The sequence below is a fragment of the Vespa velutina genome, chromosome 23 (genome assembly GCF_912470025.1).
Source record: "Vespa velutina chromosome 23, iVesVel2.1, whole genome shotgun sequence".
NCBI lineage: Eukaryota > Metazoa > Arthropoda > Insecta > Hymenoptera > Vespidae > Vespa > Vespa velutina.
The window spans coordinates 2,538,652-2,549,220 of NC_062210.1; the positions used below are offsets into that span (position 1 = coordinate 2,538,652).

The window sequence follows — 10,569 nt, forward strand, 5'->3', positions numbered from 1 at the left end:
AAGTAGCGGAGAAAATGAAAGCAGACAAATGAAAAAAACTGATCCTTTAGAATAATCTACGACTATATTATTCGATTGAATTCAATTGTAACATTGCATTTAAAAGATTAAACTCTCGCGAATGAAACGTACCAGACCGGTTAATGATCCGGCTGAGGATGCAACTTACTGAACTAGAATTTTCACACGAGTATTTAAATTGAATTTAAATTTAAATTAGAAAATGGGGTGGTTAATCGAGCTGGTGTTAATTCAATCCTTATGTTCTATTACGAACGAAATAAACGAGCGATAAAATAATGATCTATAATAGAAATTATAATATTAAGATAACAATATTATTTTGGAGAGATAACAAAATTTTTAATCGAGCATATGGATAAGAGAGAGAAAGAGAGAGAGATAGAGAAAGAGAGAGGGGGAGAAAAAGAGAGAGAGAAAGAGAAAGAGAGAAAGAGAGAGAGAGAGAGAGAGAGAGAGAGAGAAAGGGAGAAAAAGAGAGAGAAAGAGAGAGAGAAAACACATTGACGCCCATGACCACGCACTCGCAAGAGAGTGCAAGGTTACGCGAGACTATTAGGCTCGCCAGCCATGCGCAAGTAACACTTCCCTCCTTTTACCATACATTGCGTCTCGTGCGCAAGGCCATCGCCGGTCTCGATACCCACCACCATCATACCACTGGTGTAAGTAACCATGTAACCTTTCTATGGGATATCTCGTATAAGAACATCTTCAGTGGTTCTCGATTTTCCATAAGGGATTTTAATTAATTTCGCCCTTTTTTTTTTCTTTATATTTTTTTCCTTTTTTTCTTTTTGTTTTGTTTTTTTTCCTTTTTTTTTTTCTTTTTTTTTTTACTTCTATCACTCTATCATATCGTAAAGGATAATAATCGTGATACAATCGACGAGGAAATAGAAAAATATTACGAGATTATTAGACCTGGAATATTGCGTAATATCGCGTGAAAGCGCAGAGACTAATGTCTAGGTATATACACGTAAGTACGTAAGTACGTAAGTACGTAAGTACGTGAATATGCAAATCCACGTAACTGCATTGTCTCAATATTCTCTCTTTTTCTTCCTGTATTTAAATAAAGAGAGAAAGAGATATGAAATTAATGAGAAATGAAATTAGAGGAAAACTATACGTGTTGTTTATTCGCGCCAACGGAAACCGCGTGATTTAAAATAAACTTGTGTCCCTAGGAAATCCGTGTGTGTGTATCTTATCTCTGTGAGAGATACTTAGCGCACACACACACACACACATATATATATATACATATATATATATATATGTGTGTAATTGTGTCAACTCTCCCTTTCTCTTACTCTCCATTAAGAACATATATATTACATATGATTTTGAAACTACCTGTACCTTTATTATTACATTCTTCTATTCTTTAATTTTACTTTCTTTCATTAATTCGAATTTTTGTATTTGGATAAATTTAAATAATTCTTTTTCTATTTTTTTTTTGTTCTTCTTTTATTTGTTCGCGCTTTTTTTCGCTCTTTCTTTTTCCACTATAAGATATAAAAAAAATATATATATATATACATAATATATATACATATATATATATATATATATCTACTCACCTTTCTACTGCGACAGGCACGAGGATTCGAACATTCGGAAGATCTACGGTTTCGATTGGTTTTATAAATGTCCCACTCATTTTTCATCACAGGCATCATAAACGCCATCTCTGTTGTTGTTGTTGTTGTTGTTGTTGTTGTTGCAGTTACGACAATATACGTGCAGAGATCCTTTTTATTTCTTCTTTTTTATATTTTATTATATTTTTCTCCCTTCTCTTTCCTTCTCGTTCTCGTTTCCTTCTTTTATCCTTTGCCTTCCTCTCCCTCTCTCTCTCTCTCTCCCTCCCACACTCTCTCTCTCTCTCTCTCTCTCTCTCTCTTTCTCTTTCTCTTTCTTTCCCTCACTCCCTCTCACTCTTTCAAACGAAACTCCACGCGCCTTTCGTCTCTAGAAAGTTCAAAACGACTCTGAGAACTTCGTGTCGGCGTAGCGGCGACGGCGGCTTTGACGGTGTTAACGGTGTTAACGGTGTTGATGTTGGTGTTAACGTCGTCGTCGTCGTCGTTATCGTCGTTGTTGTTGTTGTTGTTGTTGTTGTTATTATTGTTGTTGTTGTTGGTGGTGGTGGTGGTGTTGGTAGTGATGGTGTTGGTGGTGGTATTGGTTGCGAGGAGAGAGAAAAAAAATAAAATAAAGGAGAATAAGAGAAAAGAAAATGTTTGTTAAACTACGCTTATAATTATTTCGATTCTCGAAAAACAATTTCTTTAACGTACGGACACGAGGAAATAATATTCGTTTCCCGTATTATAGAACCGTCGGCCGTATTTCGAAAGTAAGTCGTTTTTCTTTTTTTCGCTTTCCTTTTCGTACTTCCTTAGAGCGTAAAAATAAAAAAGAAAACGAGGGGGAAAGCTTGTCGCGTTCGTTTCAACGTCGACGTCTCCTCTCGGTCGATCGGTATTATTACTCGTCGTCGAATCCAATTATCGTTGTTAACTCGAAAATCGGTGTTATAAATTCAACACCTTTCTACGAGTAGACTTTTTGCAAAGTAAAAAGAATTTCTCTTAAAAACTCTTCCACCGTTTCTCTTCTTCTTCCTCTTCCTTTTCTTTGTCTTCCTTTATTCTTCTTTTCCGTCTTCTTTTATTATTTTGTCCTCCGTCTTCGTCTTCGTCCTCCTCTTCTAATCAAAAATTATACCGACTATTCTCGATGTTGACTTCGTTTGATCGACTGGAAAACTGCATGTATGTATATATACATATATATATATATATATACACATATATATATACGCGTGTGTCGTTGTGTATTTCGCGCGTTTAGCCTTTTCAAGATCGTTCGACGTCAACAGTCCAATCGGTTCGACGGTCCGCTACAGAATGAGCACGCTGAGAGGGGGGCGACCGTGTTGGTAGGTGTTTGACGGCGCCTAAGAGTGGGGGGTAAGGTACGGAAGACGATTGGAGGATCGCGAGGCGGGACTGCTACTACGTCATGCCTTACCATTGATTTTCCAATGTTGATACACACTACGGCATGTGACGTCGTGGTGTTTCAGATTGATTTTTTTTTTTTGTTATTTTCTTTTTTTTTGTCTTCTTTTTGTTCTACGTGAGATTCTTCTGGATCCCCAGGTAAGAATAGTAATTAAGTACTTATAGATATAGAATAAATAAATATATATATATATATATATATATATATATATATATATATATACACGTAACTAAACGTGTCAAAAAATGGAATTAGGATTGATCAGGTTAAAGTAATCATTAAGTATACCTTAGGATCATTTTTCAATTTTGATACGATACGACGCTTCGAAACTTGGACTTACCTTGATCGATGCGACCAGAATAAACGACTTCAAGGTCAAAATTTAATCTCGTCGCGACTTTAATAACTCCTAATAGGACGAAATAGATACAGATCGTATAAACAAACGATATCTATATACATTACAGGATTTATTTGTTTATTATTATATTAGTCAGAAGAAAAACAAAATATGAAGAAATCATTCAATTATCATCGAAACAGATTTCTTTTTAACAATGATCGCGATAGATCAAAGTAATCTTACTTACATCTTACGTAATAACGTGAATAATAATTCAATGGCATCGCTCTGTTAAAATGACATCCCTTGCAATCAATATTCTTATAGAAATTCATATCTATTTGCGAGATTCTAACATTCGATAATATAACAATTGTAGGAAAGACGAGATGTTAATCGCGTACGCGAATTGCAGATTTCTACTATTACCTACTGAAATGTTGCGATGGTAAACTTGTCTCGAATCTTTATTGAATTAATATTTTTTATTTAAAAAACATCGATAATAGATGGTTAACGATTGATTTTATCCGTGCATTAAAAATCGTAAAATATCATAATTATTTAGTTGTAAATTATTGATAATTTATCGACTCAGTAAAATAATAGATACAATATTTTTTTAACGTGTTATCACCTATCGATAAAGTAGGTATCTCTAGTATATATGTAAAATGTTATAATTACCATAATTTTTTTTTTTTTTCTTTTTCTCCCTTATAAATTATGTGACATAAATCAAAAACTAAAACCAAAAGAATATTGCTATCAGAAATAATAATTTAAAACGCAATCCGTAATCATTTTATTATAATTAATTCTTTTGATAAATATAACAAATATACACGCATATCGGAAATTACAATGTCCTATACTCAAAATAGAATAAATATTTCAATCTGAAAATATATCCACTTTCGAACAACGAAAGATTTTTTAGATGTGTATAGCAAATATTTATTAAAAAAATATAACTTGAAATAGACTCCAAATATTACCTTTCGCTTTACTATGTATGTATGTATGTATTACAATGGCAATTGTGTATTTTGTACGCTTAATTGATAATTAAAACATTCAAGTCTTACCATAGTCCTGCTATAATAAGACACGAGTATTCGGATATTATTCTAATATAAGTAAATCAATTTGTTGCGTACATATAAACGTTAATATAAATACATGTATGTACGGTATTGTATACACATATATGCCTGCATATAAATAACAATCAATAATATTTACAAGGAATGTATGATTGAAAATACTTTTGAGACATATTTTGTTAACACAAATTTGGACGTACTTAATAACAATTCTTTTTCTGTTTTCAATAGCATAAATGACCCTAATAAAAATGATACGAATATATTATATAAAGTATTTGTAAAATGATTATATGCATTAATATAATAATCAAGATATAGACATGTAGAGTAAAATTGGCAGCTTATACAAATTAAGGATAAACCTATGGTATTATGTGCGATGTAATGGATGGATAATAGTTCCCAAGTTAATTCAATATCAAAGAAAATAAATATTTCATTGAGATGGTTTCTCAGTTGGTATTGGAATGCCAAAATAGACTCTGAGTTGTTCAAGAAAGAGAAAGGTGAGAACCGTTTGAGGAGCTAGTCGTATAAATGCTGGTACATAGCCCTGTAATAATTTTTAATCAATACATAATAACATTAAATATTAAATAAATATTATTATTACTTTTCTTCCGACATAAGTTTTATATTTGGGCTTACCTTAAAGAAAGCCAATGGTCCAAGCTTGGCAGTATATAAAAAGAGATCTGCAAAATTCTATAAAATAAAAAAGAAAAAACAAAATATAAAAAATATTAATCATTAATATTGATGCTAAAACCATATAAAATATTAATATAAATACCAACCTTGAATTCTCCAACCTTTGCATTCATTGCACGCGTTTTTAAAACATCCAATGGTTGTGTTAGTGTTGTAGCTACAGCACCCTTATATAATAAAAATAATTAATAAGTAGAAGTAGAAATAAGTAATATATGGATAATAAAATGAAAGTAAAAACATTAGATCTTACTGCGCATACGCTTGAAATTATGTGGGTGGTAGGATTATCTGTAAAGTAACCACTTGTTAATAAAAGCATTTTAATTTGATCATAAAAGCTCAATTGTCCTATGGTCATTAATATTGCTCTTCCAGTTGCAGTAGAACAACCACTAAATAAACGTTGTACACCTTCTTCTTGAATTACTCGAATTAATCCATTTATAGCATGTTTGTAACTGTATAATAAAACAAGAAAAAAAATTGTTTAATTAATTTCTTATTTCTGCTGTTTGTGTTAAATAATGAATATTATTACTATTAAATAAAAGTTACATTTTTTTCATTACTTACTTTCTCCTAAGGTTTGGCGCTAACTTAATGTCATTTTGCATACGCACATTAATCAAATCTCCTGGAGTACCCACGATTCCACCAGCAGCACCTGCACATCCAGCCAAAAGCAGTTTTTGATAAAACGGCGTAGGATTCCCAGGTGTTTCTAATGCTTGCTTAGCTACCTATATATCAAAAATAAAATATATACATATATCATCTATAAATAATTATTTTTATATACTCATGAATTTTTGTAAATAAATAGAAAAAAGAAAAAATAATATGTGCACCTCGTAAGCTCCAAATCTTGTTGTAGAATATGTAAGTTGACGAAGTAAAGATGCAGTAAGACCATTATATAAAGCCAAAATGCCCTCCCTTTTTATTATTGTAATAGTAGAACGCACTGCAGATATTTTACCTTCTTGTTGAGTTTGCATATGTACCTGCAGTTTTATCACTATTTTATTTTTATTTTCCTTCTTGTTGTATTTAAAATAATTTAAAATAATACCTTAAGCAAATCTAATGGATGTGTAACACAAGCAGCGCCAGCAGAAGCAAATCCTCCAAAATACCAACGAGATAATTTTTGTATCTCTGTCATCTTGTCCTTCTTTTGAATTGTAACTATGAATAAAAAAACAAAAATCAATATAAAAATTAAAATAAAGATAGGATTGAGCTAAATAATAAATATATAAAAAATTATATAAACAGACTTACACTTTTTTTTATTATATATAACATTTATACATTTTCCAATAAATTCATGATGTTTAATTTAAATTAAATAATAATTTGAGATGTGCATATATATATATGATGCTGAAAATATATAATACACGATTAATTAGAATAATAATTTGGTGATAAACATGATAAAAGAAATAAAAATAAATGCACATGATCGTCATGCAATATGGAAAACATGATTTTTGAAAATATTTCATCCTTCAATAATTAAATTATGTATATATACATATATATACATATATATGTGATACGTGTGTATATTTATATATATATATATATATGATAAAAAAATAGATTTTTGAGTAGAATATCACTAATAAATTTGATAAAAATTTACTTCTTTCATGTCACTCTTTTAAGCATATGTATAATGAGTAAGGTCATAAAAGTTATAGCATGTTTTTATAAAATAGAAAGATAAGAAAGATGATAAAAATAGATTATCACAAAACATGTGATATTATATACGCGCGCTAGAATAGTCATACATACGTATATATATATTATTATATATATATATATGATCTATAATAAACCAAATATATAAAAAAAAATATTTTATATCAAATAGAGAATATAACAATTTTATAAAATGATATGAACAAACACACACACACACACACACACACACTTACACACAATAAATGTTTACTTAAGAGAGTATATATATATATATATATATACATGTGTGTTTTATGTGTTATAAAATAAAGAGAAAATGAAAACTATGCTTACAATTCGTTTTGATGATAAAGAAAATTACATGTCACTACGAGCGGATATCCCTGGAGGGGAAGTGAACTCCAACTGACGTAATCTATTCGCGGTATTCGGTACAGTTCATATGGTCAAACTCCAGAGCTGCGTGGCTTATATATTTATATATATACATATATATATATATATAAATATGATATGTGATATGTCATGATAAGAGAAGCGCACGCATCAGCTGATGGTCAACATGTGCATAACACATATAATACATATATAACAAGTGCGCGCGCTGGAACTTTATTTTGGCACATGTTACCCTGATTAAAAAATTATTTTTAAAATGTCTATATATTTGTCTAAGTCAATAATAATATAATTTAATAATATTGCAAACTAACTTTATTTATTTTTACTTCGATGACAACGACTTAAATGAACCATAAAACGTTATTTATTTCTACGTTGTAATAATTTCATTAAAATAAATATACATACGTCTAATGATAATACTTTGATAAGTCACAAATGTAATAACCTAATCGAATTAACGTTCGGTGATTCTTTTTTATTCTGGTGTTTTTCTAATGAATTAAAAAAAAAAAAAAAAAAAAACAATTGATACGATACGTTCAATTGTTTCATATTATTTATTTATTAAAAAAGGATGCAAGGTAAAAAGTAATGGCGCGAAATTATATATTTGATTGCAATACGCTAATGGCGCCATCTGAGAGATGAAACAACTGGCATTGTTAACGTTACCAAGTTTTTTCGACAGAGGCTATGGTTTTCAATCATCTGATCTAAGTTTTTTTTATTATTATTATTGTTCTTCGTACAAAAATAATAATTTATATGATACTTCATTGTTTATATTAAATTATGCAATTTAGATAAATTCATTTGCAAAAATGAGTAATGTTTATATTCAAGAACCACCTACAACAGGAAAGGTTAGTTAATATTCTGTATTGTATGAATAAATTAATTGAATTGATTCTTTTTTATAAATATTTCTTTATTTTATAAGGTTCTAATGAAAACATCCGTTGGAGATATAGAAATAGAATTATGGGCAAAAGAAACTCCAAAAGCTTGTAGAAATTTTATTCAATTATGTATGGAAAATTATTATGACAACACTATATTTCACAGAGTAGTTAAAGGATTTATAGTTCAAGGTGGAGACCCAACAAGTACAGGAGAAGGTGGTGAAAGTATATATGGTTCTCCCTTTAAGGTACAAAATAAAGTTAATCTATGATAAAATGAGAATATCTATTAAACAAGTAAATTTTAGGATGAGTTTCATACAAGATTAAGATTTTGTCGCAGAGGCTTGCTTGCCATGGCTAATGCCGGTAAAGATGACAATGGCTCACAATTCTTTTTCACGCTGGCTGCTACGCCAGAATTACAAAACAAACATACTATTTTTGGCAAAGTTATAGGAGAAACTTTATACAACATGCTTAAACTTGAAGAAGCTCTTGTAGATGAGGTAATGTAATTATATATATTTAATTGAAAAAGCCATATAAAGATATTAAATGATAAATAAATATTTAATTATCATTTTGTTTTTTAGAACGATAGACCTCTTTATCCACAAAAAATATTGAAGACAGAAATTCTGAACAATCCATTCGTGGATATTTCACCGCGAATAGAATCTAAAAAGAATAACGATCTGAAAGAAAGTAAAAAAGAAAAAAAAGCTGGAGTAAAGTAAGCGCCATAAAAATTTTTTAATATTTCACTTAATATATATCAACATCGAATATTGTACTATAAATAAGGTAAAATCAAATACGCTTTTTTTTTTATAATCAATATAATGATTATTTTCACAGAAATTTTAAGTTATTATCTTTTGGAGAGGAAGCAGAAGAAGATGAAGAAGAATCTGTAATTTTGAATAAGCAATTAAATAATAAATCAAAATCAGCACACGATTGTTTGTCAGATCCAAAATTAAGTTCACAACCTGTAACTGATTCTACTGAACCACCAAATAAAAGATTAAAGGAAAGTGATGATGTTGATTCAGAAAGTGACAATGATACATCTCAATCTTCTGAGACAATGGCTGCCATAGCAAAAGAAAAGTCGTGAGTTGAAATAACATATTAAAAAAAAAAAAAAAAAATTAATACTATTTAATATCATTTAACTTATTTCATTAATCTTATTTAATACTTATAGAGAAGTTACCGAAAGAATCAAAAATAAATTGAAAGGGGGTAAAAAGACAAGTGATTCCAAAGAGATTGAACCTACTAAAGTAACTGATAATGATAATGTAGAAGAAGAGGAGGAATATTATTTTGGAAAAGAACGACATGAAGAACGTAAAAGAAAAATGTACGTACATATACATATAACACAATTGCAAGTATTATTTTATAATATTATATGTAAACTTACTATTTTATTTATGATAACAGGAATGCAATTAAAAAAGAAATCCGTGACTTGAAGCGCACTGTTCAAAACGAAAAGAAAGAAAAAGAAGCAGATAAAAAACTTGAGGACGATAAAGAGGAACAGAAAAGAAAACAAAGTGAAATATTGAAGGATTATTTACAAACTCAAGAGGAATATAAAAAAGCTAAACAGAAATTACCTGCAAAGGGCAAAACGCGTGAGGATTTTACTTTAAACCTTCTAAATAAATTCAGGAATAAACTTCAGGACACTAAAGGGTGTACAAAGGGTAATACAAGTACAACAAAGGAAGAAGAATCTAAGGACGATGGGGATGACGAGTTATGGATGGCACATATCTTGCGTTGCGAAGAAAAAGCCCCTGTACTTGCAAAAGATGCTAGTACGAAGAATGACGATTGGTTTGAAATTTATGATCCACGAAATCCACTTAATAAACGTCGAAGAGGAGAATCAACAAATAGCTCGAAGGACAGTAAAAAAGACAAAAGTCATTCACGGCGAAGATAAATATAAATATAAATATATACATATTTTTTTTATTTGTAAAATAACATTAACTATATATGTTATATTGTATATAATTATAGATTATATCTTCTTTTTTTTTATCCTTTTATTTATATTTGTTACAATTGTATTTTCACCAATTTGATCGAACATTAAATCGTCGCATTGCGTCCTTTAGGAAATAGCGCCACGTAGCGCTAAATTCACGAACTTAGGAAAACCCTGAATATTTTCTAATGTAGAGTTTTAATAGATCGACTAATTACTTCATTTTACTATAAAAGGATATCTTTAGTATCTTCTAGTATTTTTTAGTATGAAAGACACTTTTAGGATCTGACAAATTTT

The 10,569-nt window shown here is 29.7% G+C and overlaps 3 protein-coding genes across 6 annotated transcripts in view; 1 reads left to right on the forward strand and 2 right to left on the reverse strand.

The window, feature by feature from the left end:
• LOC124956629 overlaps positions 1-2,954 on the reverse strand; it is a 6,667-nt gene extending 3,713 nt beyond the window's left edge. The window contains exon 1 of the mRNA XM_047512684.1: positions 1,614-2,954. Within this exon, the coding sequence (XP_047368640.1) occupies positions 1,614-1,721 (108 nt within the window). The 5' untranslated portion in view covers positions 1,722-2,954. The remainder of the gene's footprint in view (positions 1-1,613) is intronic.
• A 1,245-nt stretch (positions 2,955-4,199) lies between these two features.
• On the reverse strand, positions 4,200-7,429 carry LOC124956628 (mitochondrial dicarboxylate carrier). 3 transcript variants are annotated; one of them, XM_047512681.1, is made up of 8 exons: positions 7,282-7,429; positions 6,305-6,420; positions 6,081-6,236; positions 5,806-5,972; positions 5,483-5,690; positions 5,316-5,396; positions 5,167-5,223; positions 4,200-5,071 (listed from the first exon to the last, which is right to left on the reverse strand). In XM_047512681.1, exons 2-8 carry the CDS (start codon positions 6,395-6,397, stop codon positions 4,955-4,957), a joined length of 879 nt encoding a protein of 292 aa, XP_047368637.1. In that variant the 5' UTR covers positions 6,398-6,420; positions 7,282-7,429; the 3' UTR covers positions 4,200-4,954. The 3 variants fall into 3 exon arrangements, with proteins under 3 accessions (XP_047368637.1, XP_047368638.1, XP_047368639.1); XM_047512682.1 differs by lacking the exon at positions 7,282-7,429 and adding an exon at positions 6,517-6,569; XM_047512683.1 differs by lacking the exon at positions 7,282-7,429 and having other exon boundaries at positions 6,081-6,250.
• A 464-nt stretch (positions 7,430-7,893) lies between these two features.
• On the forward strand, positions 7,894-10,392 carry LOC124956626 (spliceosome-associated protein CWC27 homolog). 2 transcript variants are annotated; one of them, XM_047512675.1, is made up of 7 exons: positions 7,894-8,216; positions 8,294-8,503; positions 8,564-8,764; positions 8,852-8,991; positions 9,117-9,374; positions 9,469-9,627; positions 9,711-10,392. In XM_047512675.1, exons 1-7 carry the CDS (start codon positions 8,175-8,177, stop codon positions 10,219-10,221), a joined length of 1,521 nt encoding a protein of 506 aa, XP_047368631.1. In that variant the 5' UTR covers positions 7,894-8,174; the 3' UTR covers positions 10,222-10,392. The 2 variants fall into 2 exon arrangements, with proteins under 2 accessions (XP_047368631.1, XP_047368632.1); XM_047512676.1 differs by lacking the exon at positions 7,894-8,216 and having other exon boundaries at positions 8,345-8,503; positions 8,587-8,764.
• The last annotated feature ends 177 nt before the right edge of the window (positions 10,393-10,569 follow it).

Excerpts from the sequence above, each read along its gene's own strand:
- LOC124956626 (XM_047512675.1), top strand. The coding sequence starts at position 8,175 with ATGAGTAATGTTTATATTCAAGAACCACCTACAACAGGAAAG. Across the intron at positions 8,217-8,293 it reads AACCACCTACAACAGGAAAG|GTTCTAATGAAAACATCCGT; the intron begins GTTAGTTAATAT and ends TTATTTTATAAG. Across the intron at positions 8,992-9,116 it reads GAAAAAAAAGCTGGAGTAAA|AAATTTTAAGTTATTATCTT; the intron begins GTAAGCGCCATA and ends TTATTTTCACAG.
- LOC124956628 (XM_047512681.1), bottom strand. The coding sequence starts at position 6,397 with ATGACAGAGATACAAAAATTATCTCGTTGGTATTTTGGAGGATTTGCT. Across the intron at positions 6,237-6,304 it reads ATCCATTAGATTTGCTTAAG|GTACATATGCAAACTCAACA; the intron begins GTATTATTTTAA and ends ATAAAACTGCAG. Across the intron at positions 5,397-5,482 it reads TAATTTCAAGCGTATGCGCA|GGTGCTGTAGCTACAACACT; the intron begins GTAAGATCTAAT and ends TTATTATATAAG.